The following is a 21,676-nucleotide window of genomic DNA, read 5'->3' as shown; positions in this document are numbered from 1 at the left end:
GCCTTCGGAGCCCTCCCATGTCCTGGGCAGGACTCAGCAGCTGAGACACACGTGTCCTGTCCTCGGAGGTGTGTTCTTGCTTGTGTGGCCGGTGGCAGGATGACTGGAGCACTCAGGGGCTCGTCCTTTCGGATGGACTTGATCGAGCAAAAACACTTCTCAGTCCAGGTCTGCCACACCAGGTGCAGCAGCGGGGAACGGTAACGTGCAGGAACGCACCTGCTCTGCTGACCAGACCTGGAGGCATTGAGCAGACGGTGCCCAGAGAAGCTAGATGGGATCACAGGCCAGTCCTGGGGAGTGCAGCAGGGACGCTCCCGGGCACCGCGTCTCCCCGCTCAGCTCGAGGGGCTGCGCACGTGAAGCTGATGCACCTCTGACAGTCCTCCCACCTTGCTGCAGCATCAGGGATTGCTATAGCTCTGGGCAGTCTCTGGGGAGTTTCAACCCAGATCTGGCTTCTGCAGCTTTCTCCTCACATGCCCAACAGCAGTGCCCGAGCAGGGACAGAAAACAAAGTGACCCAGGCTGAGCTCAAAGTTTAGCCAGGCTGTGACGAAGAGCCGGGCCCAGCAGAGGCCATAGGGCTGGAGCGCAGGAGGTACCAGGAGCGGCCGAGAGAGCCGGGCTTGTTCAGCCTGAAGAGTAGAAGGCGAAGGGAGAGCGCACCCGTGCTTGCAGCTCTCCAGTGCAGTGTGTGGAGAAGACAGCCAGACTTCCTGGAGGTGCCCAGTGACAGGAGAAGCCATGGACATGAACTGGAACAGGGAAAATTGCTGGGTAGACCCCCAAGAAAAACCTTTTCACCGTAAGGGTGGTCACATGTTATAGCAGGGTCAGAGTAAGGGGAATCTCCATCCTTTGAGATATTTAATACCTGTCTGGACACTGCTGGGGGCAACCTGCTCTACTTAGACCTGCTTTGAGCTGGGGTGGACCACAGACTTCTAGAGATCCCTCCCTGCATACACAGCCCTGCAGTATCCAGGGCTCCTTGTGACGAGCAATCCACCACTGTCCTGCCTAAGTTGTTCACATGGTTCATCCTCCTTCCTGCTGAAAATAGCTATTACACTTGTTTGACATGTCTGCCCTCGGTTCCCAAATGCTGCGTTTCATCAGACCTCAAACCATTTCTGTGCTCCTCTCTAGTCCATGAATATGGACAGCAGGAGCCTCACTGGTGTCGTACACTGGAGCGTCCATCCCCTGGGCACCGAGAGGTATGATGCTGTTTAGCCCAGAACTTGGCTCCCCGGCAGTTCCCCCAGTCACTCCCGCAGCCCTCTTCAGCAGAGCTGTTTATCAGGATGCAACCTGCCAGACCACAACCTCGACTGGCATTCTTTGTAGGTTAAGGCATGCTCTTGCACAGATAGCGCTGCAAACACAGGTAATCTCTTGTAAGACGGTAAAACAATTCCAGAAGTCAGATTGTGCACCAGGAGCTGCGCAGAGGAAGGAGGTGGCAAACATCCGCTGATGTCCACAGGCAGATGACAAACATGCTGAAACGCACAATCTGGCCATATTCACTCCCAACAGCAGCCGTGTCTCTGCCAGGAGCTAAAATCTGTATATGATGCTTTCCTTTCATAATTACATTTTCAGACCTGTCAGTAACCCAGCTTTTACCTCCGTTGGTGAAGCATTTTCTGTTTCACAGACCCACAGAATGGCTGAGGTTGCCAGGGACCTCTGGAGATCATCCAGTCCAATCCCCCTGCTCAAGCAGCATCAGCCAGAGCTGGTTGCACAGGACCACGTCCAGTTGGGTGCTGACCACCCACAAGGATGGAGATTCCACAGCCTCCCTGGGCCACCTGTGCCAGTGCTTGACCACCCTCCCAGTGAAAAAGTTTTTCTTATGTTTCAGTGGAATTTCCTGGATTTCAGTTTGTGCCCATGGATTCTCACCCTCGGGACACTGTTCTCCCCTCACAGACAAGCCAGTGAAGTATGGGTCAGGTTAGTGGCCAGCGAGGTGGATTGAAAAGTGGCCGAACGGCTGGACCCAGAGGATTGTGATCTGTGGCACAGAATCCATCTGGAGACCAGTCACTAAGGGAGTCACCAGGGCTCAGCACCGGGGCTAGTACTGTTTAGCACTGGACGATGTTATTCATTAATGACCTGGACGACGGGGCAGAGCACACCCTCTGTGAGTTTGCAGGTGACACAAAGCGGGGAGGAGGGGCTGATACGCCAGAGGGTCATGCTGCATCCAGAGGGACCTCTGGAGGCTGAAGAAATGGGCAGAGAGGAACCTCGTGAAGTTCAACAAGGAGAAATGCAAGACGAGGCAATGGACAAAAATTAACACACATGAAATTCCATCTGAACACCAGGAAACTCTTTTTCCTATGAGGGTGGTCAAACCCCAGCACAGGTTGCCCAGAGAGGTGGTGGGGTCTCTCTCCCTGGAGGCATTCAAAAGCCGACTGGACACGGTCCTGGGCAACCAGCCTTGGGTGGCCCTGCTGGAGCAGGGGTTGGAGACGGTGACCTCCAGAGGTCCCTGCCAACCTCGACTGTTTTGTGGTTCTGTTCTGTCACTGGGAACCACTGTGAAGAGCCTGGCCCCATCTTCTCTCCTCTTTCTCATGAGGTGTTCATACACGTTGATGAGACCCCCCCAGAGCCTCCTCCTCCCCAGGCTGCAAGCGCTGCACTGAAACTGGCAGATGTAGCTGCTGCTCTGCCAGGACGAGCCCTCTCCAGCACGCCGGCGAGTGCTGCTGTAAGTCCTCCCAGTCCGTCAGGGGTTGCCCTGTACTGAGCAGTCCCAGCGCAGGAGCTGCATGCCATGGAGATGGGCTCCACGGGACTGCTGTCTCCTCGCTTGGGCGTCCCCCTTCCACCTCAGCACTGTTCAGCCTCTAGGACGCACCCACGAAGATCGCCTTCCAGCTGCTGCTTTTTAGGAGGGAGGTGCTCAGCCTCTGCAGAAGAGGCATGGGCTTCTGGAAGCTGACTCACATCCATGCAGGTCTGCAGGATGGGGCGATCGGCTGCCGGAGACCCCTCTGCGAGCAACGGTTCCCTTTGCCACTCGGCCATCGTCCCCACTGCCAGGAAATAGTTGAACTGGCGGGAGAGAAAGACGGAGCAGAGGGAATTCACGTAGGAAAAGACCCAGACCCTTCCAAAGACGTGCTCTGCTGGGTCACACAAAGAGCTCGCTTACCCCAATATTCTGAGAACTGCAAGCAAGAGGTGTTGAGGGAAGAGCGTCGGAGCAAAGCAGCTTTCACCGGTCCCTGCCCAGTCCTTGCAGCCCGAGGCCAAGCAACTTCACGGGTCAGAGTGCATTTACACCTGTCTCCGTAAAACAATCATTAAAATGTAAAAATAGAAAAGGAGAACTGTGATCTGGGAAGCCTGGAGCCACACGAGCTCTAGAAACGGCTGTGTGACACCAGGCTCAACGCGCCGATACGCCAGTGAAATCGTGATTCATTTATCCCGGCCCTGGCCTCTGCCTGCCCAGGGCTGGTGCAGACCCCGGGGAGCAGACGGGTGCCGCCGCGCAGGGGGGTGAGCATCCTGCAGTGGAAGGCAGGCAGGGCATTGACAGCGGGGCGCAGCGGCCACCTCCCAGCGCCGATGTGGAAGAGGGCAGTGGAGGCAGACATCCCTGCGGGCAGCGCCCTGGAGAGCTCTGCTCACGGGGGGCACAGAGACCAGGGTGTTGGGGGTCTCAGGAAAGGGCTGCCTGGTGCCAGTTTGCTGCTGGGGGGTGCAGTCCCTGCAGTGACGGCACCGGGCAAAGCACTGCTGCTCACTGCGGGTGCCGCAGAGGCAGGGGCTTGGAGAAGGGGCTGGGAACGCCAGGGGCCTGGAAAAAGTCTCCAGAGGTGGAGAGCAGCAGGACAGAGACTGTTACCTGAGAGACTGAGAGAAGGGGTGGCTGGGGCTCTGCTCTCCCTGCCTCCTGGGCGGGGACGAGGGGCAGGCAGGGACCTTGGCAGGGAGAGAACACCCAAGTGCTCCGGAACCTTGTACCCCGGACAAGGCTTGGCTGAGCCCCCAAAGGGCTGTACCACTCCCTGGATGCCAAGGTTGGCTACAGCCCTGCTCAGGTGCTCAGAGGAGGGGTGAAGGGATGGAAACCCCCTCCCCTGGGGTCCAGGGTGACCCTTTTTCTGCTGGCAGAACTGCAGCCCAGTACCACCCACTGTGGCAATCCCCGAGATCGGCAGTGCTGCCAGCCAGAGCACACGGGAAAGCTCCAAGGAAGCTGTGCTGTGCATCTGCTCTCTACAGGCAGGGACAGGAGTTGCAGGAAGCTGGCAGGACCCACACAGCTTCAGGGACCTTTAAATTCAAATATTTCCAGGCAAACGCTCCCCTTGACCCCTCTGCCCGACCATCCCGCATGGGCGGCTGTCCCTCGGGGACGTGGTGGTGCCGGCCAGCTTCCAGCCCAAGCAGCCTGCGAGCAGTTGCATGGTCCGGGGGCTGGAGACTAGAGGAGAGCGGGGTCTGGGGCACCTCCCGGGCAGGGCGCCGGCCAGACACCCAGCGCCCACGCTCCACCGGCACATGTCAGCCCTTGCTGGCGAGAAAGGAGCTGGAGGAGGCAACCTGTGCCGGTCAGGTCCAGGTGAGTGCTGGGCGTTCACGCGGGCACCAGCAGAGACACTGCCCCGCACGCCCCGTGCCCGTCACCAACGCTGCCTGCATGCCATGCACCACCCAGCAACGCACTCGGCCTCAGTGGCTGGACCTGGCAAGCCCCGAACCACCGCAGCCTCGTGTCTGTCACACAGCCAGGAGGAACAGACCCCTCTCCAAAGCTCACCAGGTTCAGTCATCTTCAACACCTCCCTGCCGCACCAAGGGCCAGACCTGGCTGTGCTCCACAAGGACGCTTCTGCTGCCTCCAGGAGCAAGGGCTTGTACTCGCAGAGCCATGACCTGCAGCCTGTTCTGATGCCAACAGCCAAAGCGGGGACAAAAGGGCTCCCAGAATGAGCAACACCAACCCTCAGCCCTGGGGAGAGCGGCCCTTGCCCCCGTGGGGTGCACCACGCAGGAGGGACCAGCGGGGCCAGGGCTCTACTCACCCTCGCGACGCATTAGCAGTGAGACATTAACAAAGAGATGTTTTATTAGCGCTAAGAAACCATTTCCTAGAAATACAAGAACCCCAGGTCTGGAGCAGGAAAGCCCAGTGCCAGAGCTGTCAGGGCAGAGCTCAGGTGGGAGCTCCCCCCGGCCGGAAGGGCAGGCACTGCAATTTCTTTCTTTGTGCCCCCTGCCAGTCCCGGCCCCGGCAGGCACAGAACAGACTTGGCCGCTGCCGGGAGGCTCTCGATGCCGATGCACTAGAGGACACAGATCCGCAAGGCCAGGTCTTGGCGCAGAGTGGATCCGCTGCTCCAGACCAGGACCACCAGCAGCGCTGAAACGTGACCTCTCCCACTGGTGACGCAGGGCCCGGATCCATCCTGCGGCCACCCAGCCCACCGCTGCTGTCGGAAGGTGTGACCGGACGACAGCCGCGCTACGTGCCAGCGACCGGAGCCCCCCGCAAAGGTCCACCGGGGCCCGGAGCCGCCGGCGCATCAGGAGAGGCCCCAGGTGCCCCGGCCCCCGACCGGGCGGTCGGTGCCGCCGATCCCGCCCGGGCCGAGCCCTGGGCCGCGCCGGCCTCGTAGGCGGAGGCGCGGCGCTGCACGATGGCGGGCATCAGCGCCACGTAGGCGCGCATCAGGCGGTGGTTGGCGCGGACCAGCTTTCCGGCGCAGCCGTCGAGGCACGACTCCTGCGGGACAGGAGGGTCAGCGCGGCGAGGGGGCTCCCGCTGCCCCTCGGCCCCGCCAGCCCCGCGGGCTCGGGCCACCCCGGGCCTCACCTCGCGCCCGGTGAGCAGGCGGTAGTTGAGGTTGGAGACGCAGTGCCGGAAGCAGAGCTCGGTCATCCGGTTGTAGACCAGCAGGAAGTCCCGCAGCTGGGAGAGGGGCGGCACCGGCACACGCTCAGCCCAGCGCCCGCCCGGGGCCGCGGCAACCGCCGGGACACACATCCCCCCCCCCCCCGCCAACCCGGCCCCCCGGCCCCCGCCAGCCCGGCCCGCTCGGACCCCCGGCCGAACCCCGGCGCCCCCCCGGACCCGCGTGCGCGCGCCCCGGCCGCCGCCCTCACGCTGCGGAGCTGCTGCTGGTGCTCGGCCGCCGGCTCCATGCCCGGCCCGGCCCTGCCCGGCCCTGCCCTGCCGCCCTCAATGGGGCCGCACCACCGCGGGCCGCCCGGGTGCTGAGGCGGCGCTTCCGGCCGGGAAGGGCACTTCCGCCCTATTTCCGCCCGGCGCCGCCGGTGCCCGCCGTGACGCCACGTCCGGCCCGTCTCCCGGCGGCCCTCGCTGGCGGCGTGACGCGGCTTCCGGCGTGTCCCGGGCCGAGGCGCATCGGGGCTCCTGAGCTGCGGGCGGGGGGGCCCGGCCGCGGCCGGGGCGGCGCAGGTGGGCGGGAGGCCGGGCCGGGCGGGGCGGGGCGGCGGGGGGCCGGGCAGGCGGGGCCGGCGGAGGGACCGGGGCCGCCGGGTGCCTACGGCAGGAGGGACCGGGGCCACCGGCTGCGCGGGGCAGGGTGAGCCCGACCTGCCGGGGCAGTGACGCCCGCTGCGGGGCCGAGGCAGGGGCCGGGCCGGGTGCTCCACGCCGGGGCTCGCAGCCCGCGGCCGCGGGGGGCCCTGCCCAGGACGGCCGGTCCGCGGGACGACCGTGCTGAGGGCAGAGCAGCGGGGCGGGCTGGGGGTGCTTCCCTCCCGGAGCCAGGACGGGGCCTGCGGGGACCTGGCCTGCTCGCCTGGGGGGCCGCGCCAGGCGATGCCGGGCTCCGTGGCCCCTCCCCGGCCGCAGCCTCCCCGGGGCAAGCGGGAGCCGGCCCAAGGCGATCCCTCGGCGCTGGGGGTTCCCTGGGGCCGGTGGGAGTTTGGCTGGGAGAGACCGGGCAGCAGGGCCGATGTCGTAGCCTCTGCCCCTCGCCGCCTGCTCGGGCCCGTCCCACTGGGCTGCTGGCCCCTGGGCTGCTCCCCGGGCTGGGCACTGTCTCCCGCCGGCTGCGTGCGGGACCAGCCCTACAAACCTCCTGCCACAACCGGCTGCCAGCGCCGGCTGTTTCCCCGTGGGACGGGTGGTTCTGCCTGCCGGCTGCTGCATGGCCCCGTGGCCGTGGGTCCTGGCCCTGGCCGTGCCTCTCCCGTTGGGCGGCTGCCAGCCGCATCCTCCCGCAGCGGCGTCTCCCCAGGCTGGAGCCGTGCGGGGGCCGTGGTGGGCTGGGGTGGGGGCCGCTCCCCAGCTGCGGCCTGGAGCAGGGCTGCTGGCCGGTGGGGATCATGCTGGGAGAGTGGGGCAGGGGAGCGTGCTGGGAGGCAAGGTCCCCTCCAGCCAGGGCCCTCTCCTGGGGACTGGGTCATCGGGGCTGCGTCCCTGCCAGGGCTAACGGAGCACGAGGATTGGATCCGGTTCCTGCTCAGGTGCCTGGCGCCGCCTGCCCTGGAATGTGCTCGGACCGGTCTGGGCGCAGCGGGGCCTTTGCTGCTCCCCGCTCCAGTTCACGGCCCAGCTGTGGACGTGGCTTGTGGCTCCATTCTCCTGGGCTCTGGGCCAGGAGCTGCTCTGCTGCAAAGCCCCGGTTGTCCCAGGGCAGGGTCTGCCACCCAGCCGGGACAGACGGACCGCTGCTGCGCCCCGGAGATTTGTGAAGGGCAGGGGAGAACCATCTGATTTCCAAAACGTGCGAGCTGTGGGCCAAAGAGGCGGGAGGGAATGCGCCAGCCGCGCTCCAGGGTTGTGATCAGGAGTTGGGGCTGGCTCCTCTGGGATGCGCGGCTCCACCGGGAGCTTTCTGGGAGGCAGGAGGCTGCAGGCAGGGCCAGGGCAGCACATCCGGAGGGGCTGCCGTGCCGTGCAGTGGCTGCAGGGGCTGCTCGGGGCATGCACCTGCCAGCGCGGGATCAGCTGCCTGCTGTCCTCGGCCTGCTCCCTGGCTGTCAGGAGCTTGGCCCTGCGGGGTCCTGGCTTGGGAAGCCCAGGGTTTCCCTGGCTGGGCGAGAGCCCCAGGATGCTGGCCACAGCGGGGTGGTCTCCATCTCTCCTGGGTTCCAGCAGCGTGTCTGTGTCCTTGCAGGCCCTGAGGATGTCGGACGGGATCATGAGCAAGGCTGCCACCATGGAGATCCCCATCAGCAGCAACGGGGACACAGGCAGCCTGCCAGAGGATGACGGCTTGGAGCAGGTTTGTAGCTGGGGACGTGCTGGACCCCTGGGTGTTGGCTTTCTGGGCTGCGCCATGCCGCTCTGCCGGCTCTGCCCCAGGCCCTCTGCATCAGGGCCGTGCCGTCCTCTCGGCTGTGCATCCCAGCTCTGCGCCTCAGCTGCCTGCGCTCCTCCCTCCGTTCCAGGACCTGCAGCAGGTGATGGTGTCGGGGCCCAACCTCAACGAAACCAGCATCGTCTCTGGTGGCTACGGGGGCACAGCTGAAGGCATCATCCCCACCAGCACCATCAAAGGTAGGCCAGGCTGTGGCACAGGCTCACACGGACGGGGCTGGGGCAGCGTGGGAAAGCTGGGGCTGCCTGCCGAGGACAGCGCTGCTCCTTGCACGACAGCAGAGGTGGGAGGGAGAGGCTCCATCGCAGGAAGGAGGGCACAGCTCACCTTGCCGCCCTCCTGCTCCCTGCCGGGCTGCGGGAGCCTGCGGGGAAGGAGGCGTGCTGCTTGAGCCGCAGGGCCCGGGAGCCCGGTTCCCCTGCTGGGGCACGGCCCGTGGCGGTGCCAGTCAGGGAGGGTTTTGTGCGGATGCATGGGCAGAAGCTCTGTCTCGAGCCTCGACTCGAGCTGGGCTGTCGCCTGGGCTCTGCAGCACGTCCCCTCCCTGATTCTGGCATGTGGTTCTGCCTTGGCCCAGTCAATCGGTACGGCGCATCCTTCCTGGGACGGTGGCTCCTGCCAGCGCGAGGCGGCTCCTTCCCTTTCTTCCCTGCCGGGCTTGGGCTCTGCCAACGGGCTGGCACAGTGTGGCCCTTGGCAGAGCCTGGCTGCCTCGGAGCGGAGGGGCTGCCGCCCCGCTAACCCGGCTCCTCCGGCGCTCCCTGCGCACGGTAACTCTAACGGGGAGGCGCCGCGGCAGGGCTGGGCCACGGGCGCTCCCCTCTCCTGCAGGCGTGGGGCCTCCCGCTGGGGAGGGTCCGTCCCGTCGGCCGGGGGCACCCCTGGGGCTGCAGCTTGTGGCGCCTGGGCTTCGCACCGTGCTCAGGCAGGGCAGCTCTCGGGTCCTTCCTCCGGTGGTGGGGAAAGATGCCGGCGTCCCACCTCTTCTCCGATCCTGGGTGAACGGGGAGCTCTGGGGATGCGCCGGTGCCAGTGGTTGCACGACAAGGACCGGGGATGGCCTACCTGCAGCGGGACAGGGCAGGGTGGCTCTGAGCCCCACACACACTCTCCACTTACTTCTTCTCCTCGTTGCTCAGGCTGGTCCTGGGGTTGCGGGTGCTCCTGACAGCAAGTCACGGCTGCGAGTGTCCTGCCTGCCGGGCAGCGGTGGGGGCTGGTGTGCCACAGCCTCGGGGCCCTGCTGGTCCCTGCGACCCCCCGGGAGCTCTGCCCAGGCATGGGGGCAGCGATGGCCCAGCGGGTCCACGATGAGCGTCGGTGGTGCTGGGCTGGGCCAAGCTGGCACTGCCGGGGCAGTTCTGGCATAGCCGCATCTCTCGCCCTCTGTCCCTCGTGGTCCTGTTTCACACAAGTCTCTGTCCCCTGACTCTTGCCCCAAGTGTCTCTTCCGCAGCAGACAGCTGCTCGACCCCGGCCGCTCCATGCTGTGCCAGGCTTGAGCGAGTGGTTTTGTGCAGGCAGAGGGGACGTGTGCGTTTACTCCCAGCCTGCTCTGCCGAAGAGCAGCATGAGCGGGTGGCAGAAGGAGGCGTGTGCCGTGGTTGCTGTTCCCCTGTCTCTGTCACGCTGGTCCTGTCCAGCTCTCAGCTCATGGGGCACGAAGACGCCAGCTGACGGGACTGAGGGAGCGGGGAGGGAGCGCCTGGCGCAGGAGGTGTCTGTCTGGCAGCCAGCTGTGTCATCTGATTTCACATCACACTCATCTGCTCCCATTGCTCTCCCCTGCTGCCATCCCACCCGCGCACTCATCCTCTGTCCTGGCCATTCCTGCCCCTGTGCCCGTCACACCGCCCCCTCTCCTCTTGCCCCTCTCTGCTCAACACCTGCCAGCCCCTCCATTTCCAGGCTGTCTTGTCCAACCTCACCCACCCCGAGGACCATCCGTCTCCCCCAGTGCATCTGCCGCCAGCAGGATGGCCAACCAGGCTGGTGCTTCAGCAGGTACTGCAGCTGCCCAGCCCCTGGCTGGCGCTCCACGGCCCCCCCGCCTGGGCTCAGGCTCCTCACCCGGGGTTAGGGCACCTGATAGTGCTGGGGTCCCTCGGAGCACCTCCACAGAGATGCGGCTGCGGCCCCACGCAGCCATGCTGAGCAGGCAGGCGAGACCACTGCCGCAGGAGGAAGAGCTTCGCAGCGCTTGCCTCCCCCGGCAGCTGCAGCAGGGTCTTGGTGCTGGTGCTGGTGCTGGGGGGGAGAGGATGGCACTGCCAGGGCCCCGGGTGGCTCGAAGGTGAGGCCCAGGTGGTGCCCAGCTGTGGGAGATCACTCCTGCAGCAAGGAGCCCATGTGTGTGCTTCCCTGGGGTGCTGCCGGTCGCCTTCTCTCTGCTCCGGCCCGCTCGGCGAGGAGGGCCGTCGGGCAGGACGCTGCTCAGGGCTGCGAGGAGCACAGCCCAGCACGGGAGGCCCTGGGGCCCCGTCTGTGAGAGCAGATGTGGCTGGGCTGGCGACAAGGCGGCCCCAGTCCGGGCCCTGCCAGCTCCTGCGGGGTCGGCTGCCACCACCGCCAACGCCAGGGCCCTGCGTGGGACCCCTCTGGAAGGGCTTGTAGGAGCAGGTTCCCTGCTGCACGCACGAGGCGCCAGGTCACGACACCCACAAGACGGTTAGCAGGCACGCAGCAGTGCGAGACCGGCTGGAGCCCGTTAATGCTGCCGGCTCGTGCCCTCACTGCTAGTGGGGGAGAGCTGCCCCGGCCCGGGGCCTGAGCGGGGCGAGGTGCCCAGCACTGTGCCGCAGCAGGCGTGGCGGCAGCTTCCCCGCCAGGGCAGCAGCTGGGCGGGGGTGGGTGCTGCCCGGAGCATGAGTCTGTTGTGTGTGGGCTTTGTCGAGCCCCGATGCAGCCCTGTGGGAGTCCCGCGCTCCTCGCAGTGCCCTGAGCCCTCCGGGCACAGCCGCGGTGCCCCGCTGTGAAGGCACCATTGCTTTTGGGTGAGCAGCCTGGCCTGTGCCGTCGCGGGTGCTGCTGCCCTGCTGAGCCGATGCCACGTGGGGCTGTGTGTGTTCCAGGCTCTGGGCTGCACCAGCCCCACCCCAGCCCAGCCATCGGAGGAGAGGAAGTTGTCCGTGGCATCGCCGTGGAGAAGTTTGACATTGTCAAGAAATGGGGTATCAACACGTACAAGGTGAGCTGCTTCCTGGGACTGTCGGGATGGCCCGGCTCGCTGCCAGCGCCACGCAGCAGGCTGAGGGTTGGGCCAGCCCCTGCACTAGGGGCGAAGGAGCAGCGGGAAGTGGTGGATGCATCCGGGGATCTCCCCGCGGAATTCATTGGGACAGCTCTGCAGCTCCCTGCTGCCCGCAGCAGCGAGGAGCGCTTCCTCCCCATCAGCCAGGGACCCGGGGCCTCCTGACGCCTTCCTTCCTCGCCCTGCAGTGTACCAAGCAGCTGATCTCGGAGCGGTTTGGCCGGGGCTCCCGCACCGTGGACCTGGAGCTGGAGACACAGATTGAGCTGCTCCGGGAGACAAAGCGCAAGTACGAGTGCGTGCTGCAGCTGGCACGGGCTTTCACCAACCACTTCTACAGCCTGGTGCAGACACAGCACGCCCTGGGGGATGCCTTTGCGGACCTCAGCCAGAAGTCTCCTGAGCTGCAGGTATGCCCGCTGGGGAGATGGCATGTGCTGCAGCCCCTGCCTGTGCTGCAGCCCCTCGTGCCTGGGGAGGAGACCTAGAGGCCCAAATCGACCTCGGGCTCTGCAGCACAGCTGGGGGCGGCTCTCTGCTCGGCAGCACCCCCAGTGCGTGAGGAGAAGCAGGAGGAGGTTGGGGATAACAGTGCTGGGCGAAGGCCACGGGGCAGGGGAGAGTGTGAAGGGCTGTGTCCCAGCGCCTCCTTGGCACCCAGGGCCAGGCTGATTCTGGGTGCCTGGGAGGAGAGAGGGGGCCTTGCTGGTACGGACCCTGACTCCTCCTCCTCTCCCAGGAGGAGTTTGGTTACAACGCGGAAACGCAGAAACTGCTCTGCAAGAACGGAGAAACACTACTGGGGGCTGTCAACTTCTTTGTCTCCAGCATCAACACGCTGGTGAACAAGACCATGGAGGACACGCTCATGACGGTCAAGCAGTACGAGACAGCCAGGTATAACGGTGGCGTGGCCCGGGGGTGTCGGGCGTCCCCCGGGGGGAACTGCGAGGCTGCAGCGTAGCTCTGACGCTGGCTGTCCCTGCACAGGCTGGAGTACGATGCATACCGCACGGACCTGGAGGAGCTGAGCATGGGCCCTCGGGATGCCAGCACCCTGTGCCGGCTGGACGCAGCCCAGAGCCAGTTCCAGAGCCACAAGGACAAGTACGAAAAGCTGCGCGCTGATGTGGCCATCAAGCTCAAGTTCTTGGAGGAGAACAAGGTGGGGAGGGATGTGGGGCTGGGAAGGGGCCGCGGGGCGCAGAGCGGGGGTCTGCTGTGCACTCGTCGTGTCCCCTGGCCGTGCTGCCTCGCAGCCGCCTGCCTCAGATCTCTTTGGGTGGGCAGCAGCTGCGTGGCAGCCGGGGGAGCAGAGGGGTAGGGCAGGGGAGCGCCCACCTCTGCCCGCCTCTCGCTGCGGTGGCTTCTGCCCTGCGGCCTTCTCCCGGCTTTCAGGGCTAGCTTTAGGGAGCTGCCAGCAGCAGCTCTGACCTCCCCCTCCCGTGCGAGGCGGGGGCTGCGTCCCTGCTCCCAGCCCCTTCTCTGGGTGCTGGGCGGCGGGGCTGGCTCGCGGCAGGCTGACCCTTCCTGCTCTTCCCAGATCAAGGTGATGCACAAGCAGCTACTGCTCTTCCACAATGCCATCTCTGCCTACTTCGCTGGGAACCAGCAGCAGTTGGAGCAGACCCTCAAGCAGTTCAACATCAAGCTGAAGACCCCCGGTGCTGAGAAGCCCTCCTGGCTGGAGGAGCAGTGAGCCGCCCCCACCGCCCCCCGCGTGCTCTGGCTGGGGGTGCCATGGACCTGAATTCTGGCCGCTGGCGCGGGGCCAGGCCGCGTGCTCGCGGGGGACACGGCCTGGGTCCTGCTGCAGCCGGGGGCCGCCCAGCAGGCACGGGGGGGCCTGGCTTGGGGGCCGCGGGAGGCTGCGAGCGGGGCCCTGGTCCTGCCCGGGGAGAGGAGCCTGGAGAGGCTGGGGCCCCGTTCCGCGTCTCCCCTTCGGGGCGGAGTCCGGCCCCGCCCGGCTCCTTTGCGCTCCCTTAGCACAGGCCCCCGGCAGCCCTCCCTGCCTCCCGGCACCCCCGCGGGGCAGTGGACGCCTCCCTCGCCGGGGCCGCGCACCCTGGGGCCAGGACACTCCACGGCTCTCCCCCTGCCTCCGCTGGGAGAGGACGGGGGTGCGCCGCCCTGCCGGGCCTCCTCCCCGCCCGCCCGGCCGCGGCTCCCTGGGGCCCAGCCCGGGAGCGCCCCTGCCCCGCGGCAGACGCGTTCGTTCCCAGATGAGGACAAAGCTACGGAGGGGGCACCAGGACGGCCGGGTCCCTTCCCTGTCCCCGGGGGGGGCTGTGGGTTCCCACCCCCTGCGGCTGGCAGCCGGGGCTCCTGCCTTCTCTCCCAGCTTTGGGGTTGCTCCCTCCTGGCCGATCCCTGGCGTTCCCTGGGCGGCTGCTCTTGCACTCCCTCCCCAGCTGACCCGGGGGCTGCCCCCCCAGCCTCACACTACACTCCCCCACGCGCGGGGTGGGCTGCGCCGGCTGTCTCCGGGGCCACGGCACGCCCGTCCTCCCCTCCGGGTCCTCTGGCCAGGGCCGTGCTCGCCCGGTCTGTGGCGCGGGTGGCCGTCCTCGGCGCTGGGGGGCCCTGCGCGCTGCTGCTAGCGAGGTGTGGGTGGGCGGGTGCTGGCTGGACGGGGGTCCTCTCCCCGCCCTGGCGCTTGGACCCCGGACGGCTGCTGGGAGCTGTGAGGACTCAAACCAAGGACCAAACGCTGGCCGCGTCCCGGGCAGGTGCATGTGCATGTCTGCGTGCGTGTGCTGAGGCTGCGTGTGCCATGCACAGCGGGGCCGGGGCCTCGGCCAGCGTCCCACGCGCGAGAACTCTGTCCTGCTCCAGCTGAGTGTTGCTTCCAGCCCTGGCCACGTGCAGCACTTGGGCACTTTCTCCTGAGACAAAACAGTTTGTTTTTCTTGCTAATTTAATCCCTGGTAATTTAATGTCTGGATCTGACACCCCCCCTTTCCTGGTGAAGGTCTGACCCCCCTCTTCCCTCCCAACTTCTGTAAGACTCCAGAATAAAACGGTACGGATCACTTGTGTGCATGGAGCTGTGGGCTTGGGCCCCCCTGGGCTGGAAGCTGACGAGGGGGGGGAAGGTGGAGAGGAGCTGGGTGGTGGCGAGGCAAGGCTGGCCCTCACCGATGGCTGCGGACCGGTCCTGCCGCAGGCTGGAGGTTCTGCTGACGCTGCCCCCCACGGCCTTGAGCCAGGAGGGTCTGGGCAGGCAGCAGAGGTGCCCCGAAGGCAGGGCAGCCGGAGCTGCCCCGTGCTCACCCAGCCCAGCTGCAGGGGCTGTGCCCCCCCCCCGGCTGCCGGCCCCTGCCCGCTCTGCGCATGGAGCTGGTGGGCAGAAGAGTGAGCGGTGACCGGCACTGCTTGGTCCTGCTTGTGCACGGCCTTACCCCGATTAGCTACCGCGCAGGAACGTGTCTCGGGGAGCTCAGGCCTCCTCCCCCCCAACCCCCCAGTCCTGCCTTGCCGTGGGAACGTGGCTTTCTGGGGCCAGCTGGAGACAAGAAAAGAAGCCCCAAACCGGCCCCGGAACAGCCAGGGCTGTAGGAGATCAGTACGCTGATGACCTTGACTTAATAAACACGTCTCTGAACTAAGATCATGGGCGAGGGACCAAGAGGAAAAAGGGGAACAAGGAAAGCAGAAGAAGGAACAAAAGATTGCAAAAGAAGGAACAACAAGATAACTATAAGCCAATGAAATGCTGCGTGATAAAAGTTACAGAGCCAATCAGATGGATAGAATAAGCGCGTGCATTGCGCGTGCTTCGCGTGAACCCGTCGGGATAAGTATAAAAGGAGTGTTGTCAGGTAAATAAAGGTCTCCCCCTACCATCAGCACCGGAGTCTGTGTCTCATTCCCTTCAAATGGTGACCCCGACGTGATTCGGAGAAAGCAACGCTGCAAGTAGCGTCTGGAGGGAACCCAGCTGAACGAATCAAGCCAGCGGCAGGACTGTGGCTTTAATCCTGGGACATCACCTTAAGAAACAGGTGAGCGGCTGGGCAGTGACCATGGGAGCTAATATATCAGCCAAGGAAGAGGCCATACTTAAGCTATTAATGCAGCTCCTAATAAAAAGAGGGGTGAAATATGACCCCTATAAGATAAAATTATTATTGAAGTTTTTGCAAAAGCAAGGGGCTCCCTCTACAGTATCTGTGGTGTTTGACACGAAAACGTGGAAACAGGCAGGGGAGAAGATTTGGGAGGCAGCGTCCAGGGGGACACCACCGCCACTGAAGTTATGACCACGTGGCGTTTAGTAACCGAGACCCTGCAATCATGGCAAGCAGAAAAGAAAGTGCAGAATGCAGTCGCTCAGGCGGCACAAGCAGGTGATAGTGAGTCGATCGCGAGCAAGCCCCAGGAAAAAGACGTTCTTGTAGACTTGGGGGAAGAAGACGGGGGCTCGGGCGAAGCAAGTGGGGAAGTGGGTTTGAAGCTGCCTCCTCCGAACTCCACTCTCATGAAGCCAATGTTGCCCCCCGCGCATCCGATACATGCATCAGAAGCACAACCCACGGCAATAGCAGAACAGACTTTCGACCCCCGAGATCAGTGGGAGCGACTCCGTAGGGAGGCACTGAAGGATGGAGAAGCTGCGGGGTTTGTGTTTCCGGTGTGCGTACAAGACAATAGACCGAATGAGTGGACCCCCTTCCAGTGGGACCTAATTAAGGAATTGAGAAAGACTGTCACTGTGTACGGCTTAAACGCGCCACTCAGTCATTGTTAGAGAATGTTATGACAGGACATTTGCTAACCCCGTATGACTCGCGGCAAGTGGCCGCAATGAGTTTAACACCAACCCAGCGATTGCTTTGGGAGCAAAAATGGAGAGAATCCTGCGAGGTGGCAGCCCTGAGTAATCTTGGGCGGCAAGATGGCGATCCCCTTGCCGGGGCGGGAATTCCCCAGTTGATGGGCACCGACCCTTTGCTGGATCCTCGATTGCAAGCTAGATGAGATCCGAATGTTCTCCGACAGTCCGCGGCATTAGCTTTGCAGGCTATGCTGCAGTTGCCTGAAGTTGGAAAGCCAGAACAATCATTTACTAGTATACAACAGGGGCTCCAAGAACCATATATGCAATTCATTGATAGACTGAGGGATGCGCTAGATAAACAAATTGAGAATCGTGAGGCGAAGGAAGCCCTAATACTGAAATTGGCAGTGGAAAATGCAAATATGGACTACAAAAAGTTATTGCAAGCGATGCCTGTAAACTCTACGTTAGTACAGATGATCGAAGCGTGCAATCGAGTTGGATCTATTGAACATCACACTGCTGTGTTGGCCAGAGCGTTTGCCGCTGCCCTCAGTATCGGGCGGGGGGTTATTGGAGACAAGCGATGCTATCGGTGCCATACCATAGGGCATCTAGCTGCTGACTGGCCACAGCAAAGGTCAGCTGTTGGCCAGGGCACTGGTTCTAATCCTCCTACCTTATGTCCACGATGCGGAAAGGGATGGCACTGGGCCAACCAGTGTCGTTCAAAATGCAACGCGGAAGGACAACCTCTGCCAACGCAGCAGGGAAATGGGAGGCGGAGCGCGAGGCGGGGACGCACGATGACACAAGTTCCGCCGCCCCTGGGGCCAGGAGGGCGGTCCACGCCGGACTTCTGACCAAAGGCAATGATGGCCGGAAGTTCGGCATCGGCTGCCGCGACAACAACACCACAGACGTCGTCACCATGGACACCCTCTCCGCCAGGACCCAAGGGAGCGCCGGACTGGATGTCGCCACAGTAACGGATTTTACCCTTTGGGGACCCCATGTTCAAAAGATTCCACTGAATGTAAAGGGGCCCTTAGGGCAAGGGTATAGCGCACTTTTGTTGGGCAGATCTAGCACCACCTTGACGGGCCTGTTCGTTTTGCCCGGGGTTATTGACGCTGATGTTACAGGACAGATTCAAGCCATGGTCTGGACCCCCTCTCCTCCAGTGTTTATACCCAGAAAAACTAGAATTGCCCAGCTCATCCTGTTTAAGGCCATAGTTCCACAGGCTGAAAACTGTGAACGATGTGACGCAGGGTTTGGATCAACCGGTCCTCCTGCAATTTTTTGGGCCATGCAGATTGCCACCACTAGGCCTATGCTTACCGTGACGCTGTATAATCCCCACACAAGCCCTGCTTGTGTTCAACTGCTGGTTCTCATAGACACAGGGGCGGATGTTACTGTGCTAGCCTTGAAAGATTGGCCGCGCAGTTGGCCACTGGCCACCCCCACAGAAGGCTTAGTTAGCATTGGTGGCACTTCACATACCTTTCAAAGTATTAACTCGCTTAGCATTAAAACTCAAGAAGGATCCACGTTCACTGTACGCCCGTACATAACTAATTTACCCATGAGTCTATTGGGGAGGGACGTGATGGCACAAGGCGGTTTTACCCTGAACTGCCCCGAAAATTTTCGGTAGCGGCCATTGATGAGCGACCAACAATGAAACTAACCTGGAAAAAGAAAACGCCCATTTGGGTAGATCAATGGCCGCTCCCCAGAGAAAAGGTCACTGCACTTCAAGAGTTAGTCACAAAGCAACTCAAACAGGGGCACATCACACCTACGACCAGTCCCTGGAATTCTCCGGTATTTATTATCAAAAAGAAAAGTGAAAAATGGTGACTGTTGCATGATTTAAGACAAATAAAGTAAGTAATGGAAGAAATTGAGTCACTCCAGCCTGGATTACCTTCACCGACCATGATACCCCGAAATTGGAACATAGTAGTTATATAGACTTGAAAGACTGCTTTTTTACAATCCCCTTGCACCCTGCAGATGCGCCTCATTTTGCATTTTCAGTGCCTAAGGTAAATCGAGGTGAACCAATGGATAGGTATCATTGGACTGTCCTACCTCAAGGTATGAAAAACTCTCCAACAATCTGTCAGGTATATGTGGCCGAAGCCATACGCCCTGTGCGACTCAGATTTCCAGGAATGTATATTTATCATTGTATGGATGATATTTTGCTTGCTAGCCCTACGAACAACCAAGTGCAAGAGGCGTTACCTGTTTTAAGGAGCGCGTTGCAAAACCGAGGCCTCCAGATTGCGCCTGAAAAGATCCAAATGGAGGCACCTTGGAAATATCTTGGGTGGAAAATATTACAACAAACCATTCAACCTCAGAATGTGGCCATTTCTACAGACATCAAAACATTGACTGACGTACAAAGACTATTGGGCAATATAAATTGGATCAGAACACAATGTGGTATAGACAATGAAACGTTAGCACCGTTGTTCGAGTTATTAAAAGGGCACACTGATCTTAATGCTCCTCGACAATGGACCACAGCGGTGAAAGATGCACTGAGAACAGTGAATGAAAGACTCTCCCTGCAGCAATGTCACCGACGAGTTGAAAATCTACCCGTGCAGTTATACATTTGTAATCAAGAACAACAACCTTTAGCAATTATTGGACAATGGGAGACCCAGGAAAGAGACCCCCTTATACTGTTAGAATGGGTGTTTTTGCCGTATCAACCTACAAAGACTCTTGTTACTCGCATTGAGCTGTTTGCTGCCCTAATCAAAAGAGGCAGAGAATGAATTGTCAAAATGACTGGGGAGGAACCTGGACTTATTATTCTTCCGGTTGTAAAAATTTACCTAAATTGGTGTTTGCAAAATAGCCTAGAACTTCAAATGGTTTTAGCAGGGTTTGATAGGCAAATAGATACTCATCACCCCCCTCATAAAATGTTTACCTTTTATAATAATGTAAACATCGAAAATAAGCCACTATATCAGTGGCAACCTGTTATGGGCACCACAGTATTTACTGATGGGTCAGGGAAGACAGTAAAAGCGGTAATTACATGGAAAGAAAAAGGTCAATGGCAACATCAAATAGAACGAATTGAGGGTTCACCTCAGTTAGTTGAGTTGCACGCCATTACTATGGCCTTTCAAAAATGGCCTTTAACTCCTTTAAATATTGTATCAGACTCGCAGTATGCTGTTGGGGTAGTCCAGCACATTGAAAGAGCGCAGTTAAAACATGTACCAAAAGAAGCTCTGTTTCTAAAATTTAAGGAATTATTATTTTTAACAGAGCAGAGAAGACATCCCTATTCTGTGATTCACATTAGAAGCCACACAAACTTACCAGGGTTTTTGACAGAAGGAAATGCACAAGCTGACTACCTAACAAATATGGCATTACACACTCCTGTACCGCACACACTTACCCAAGCTCAGTTGTCACACCAATTTTTCCACCAATCTGCCAAAGTTTTAACAAAGCAATTTGCGATATCTGTGGGGGATGCAAAACTCATAGTTCAAACGTGCCCAGACTGTCAACAACAACCATCTGGACCGTCTTTTATGACAAGCCCTAGAGGTTTATTTTCCCTTCAACTCTGGCAAACCGATGTGACACATATACCTGAGTTTGGTCGACAGAAATATGTTCACGTGTCCATCGATACCTACTCCCATGCGGTATGAGCTACCGCAATGACGGGCGAAAACAGTCAACGTGTCCAAGGCCACTTCCATGGTGCTTTTGTGGCGCTCGGTGTTCCGAGGGAGATAAAAACCGACAATGTCCCTGCATACATTAGTCACACAATGCATAGGTTTTTCCACACACAGGGCATCAACCATAAGACAGGCATACCCCATTCCCCCACAGGACAAGCTATAATAGAGCGCACACACCGCACCTTGAAAACTCTTTTACAAAAACAAAAAAAGGGGGAAGCTCAGGAATCACCGCAAAACAGGTTGGGGAAGGCTCTGTATGTAATGAACCATCTATCGTTACCTTTTCAACATGAAGATATTCCACCTATAGTTAAGCATTATAAGGCAATGGAATCAGGGTTAACACCAATATTGCGGGAAAAAGCAATGGTGATGATGAAAAATCTAAATACAGGGTGCTGGGAGGGACCGTATCAACTAATAACCTGGGGTCGAGGATACGCTTGTGTCTCCACAGGTCAAGGGCCCCGATGGGTACCAGCACGGGGAGTTCGACCTTGGTTAGAAGCATCATCCTCCTCAGCATCATCATCGGACTCAGCGAGCCATGGGTCTCCGTCCAACCCCGAAACAACATATGGGTAACGCTCGCCAACATGACAGGGCAGGAGCACGTGTGCCTATCCATGGCGAGTGCTGGAAACCCCTTTACCACTTGTTTAGTCAGCATCCCATTACGTAGTCTAGAATACGAAGGATTGGTCAACCGTACCGTGCCAAGTGTCAGTATTTTTTTACAGATAAATAATGGAACCGGAGCAATGGACCAATGAGATGGGTGGATGTCACACGGGCTGCAGACTGACCTAGAACCGCAAGATTTAAACATCTTGGGGTATGTCACTGCCACTGCATGCTTGCAGTTCAATTATACAGGAACGAATAAAACATTAAAGAGGAACGTTACAGCAAGTTTAGCTGTTTATCAGAACGGGTCAATGTGGTGCAATTATACTTCACCGAACATTTCAAAATCCACCAATGCTCCGCTCCTGCTGCCTGCAGGAATTTTTTTAATTTGTGGCGATAGAGCATGGCAAGGTATCTCTTCTCATATATCTGGAGGGCCTTGTACCCTAGGACGCCTTACCTTGCTAACACCAAATACATCCATGATATTCAATATATCCCGTATCTTAAGAAAACAGAAACGTGAAATTCACAAATATCAAGATGGGTGCAATGACGAACTTGATTTTTGGCAGGCTGACAAAACCATGTTGACTTCTTTTTTAGCACCTGGCGTTGCCACAGCACAAGCATTAACCACTTTGAATAAGTTAGGTTGTTGGCTTGCGAAACAAAATAATGCTACGTCTGCAGCGCTTAGCGCACTTTTAACAGATGTGGATTCTATAAGACATGCCACTCTACAGAATAGAGCCGCTATCGATTTTCTACTTTTAGTCCAAGGCCACGGGTGTGAAGAGTTTGAAAGCATGTGTTGTATGAATCTGTCTGACCACTCCCAAACTATCTATCAGCAAATTAAGTCTCTACAAGACCTCACAGACAAGCTAAAGACCAGTTCAATTGGGTTTGAATCATGGTTGACCAGCTT

The 21,676-nt window shown here is 60.4% G+C and overlaps 2 protein-coding genes across 4 annotated transcripts; one reads left to right on the top strand and one right to left on the bottom strand.

Annotated features, from left to right (window-relative positions):
* Nucleotides 1-5,091: 5,091 nt before the first annotated feature.
* On the bottom strand, nucleotides 5,092-6,302 carry TIMM10B (translocase of inner mitochondrial membrane 10B). The gene is made up of 3 exons (XM_075491458.1): nucleotides 6,151-6,302; nucleotides 5,861-5,956; nucleotides 5,092-5,770 (listed from the first exon to the last, which is right to left on the bottom strand). Exons 1-3 carry the CDS (start codon nucleotides 6,187-6,189, stop codon nucleotides 5,510-5,512), a joined length of 396 nt encoding a protein of 131 aa, XP_075347573.1. The 5' UTR covers nucleotides 6,190-6,302; the 3' UTR covers nucleotides 5,092-5,509.
* A 21-nt stretch (nucleotides 6,303-6,323) lies between these two features.
* On the top strand, nucleotides 6,324-14,621 carry ARFIP2 (ARF interacting protein 2). 3 transcript variants are annotated; one of them, XM_075491456.1, is made up of 9 exons: nucleotides 6,487-6,593; nucleotides 8,136-8,243; nucleotides 8,410-8,518; nucleotides 10,233-10,343; nucleotides 11,411-11,526; nucleotides 11,778-11,999; nucleotides 12,329-12,486; nucleotides 12,580-12,754; nucleotides 13,133-14,621. In XM_075491456.1, exons 2-9 carry the CDS (start codon nucleotides 8,145-8,147, stop codon nucleotides 13,286-13,288), a joined length of 1,146 nt encoding a protein of 381 aa, XP_075347571.1. In that variant the 5' UTR covers nucleotides 6,487-6,593; nucleotides 8,136-8,144; the 3' UTR covers nucleotides 13,289-14,621. The 3 variants fall into 3 exon arrangements, with proteins under 3 accessions (XP_075347569.1, XP_075347571.1, XP_075347570.1); XM_075491454.1 differs by lacking the exons at nucleotides 6,487-6,593; nucleotides 10,233-10,343 and adding an exon at nucleotides 6,324-6,466; XM_075491455.1 differs by lacking the exon at nucleotides 10,233-10,343.
* The last annotated feature ends 7,055 nt before the right edge of the window (nucleotides 14,622-21,676 follow it).

This window comes from Mycteria americana, chromosome 1 (assembly GCF_035582795.1).
Source record: "Mycteria americana isolate JAX WOST 10 ecotype Jacksonville Zoo and Gardens chromosome 1, USCA_MyAme_1.0, whole genome shotgun sequence".
Classification (NCBI taxonomy): domain Eukaryota; kingdom Metazoa; phylum Chordata; class Aves; order Ciconiiformes; family Ciconiidae; genus Mycteria; species Mycteria americana.
This window is presented reverse-complemented; position numbering and strand designations above follow the sequence as displayed.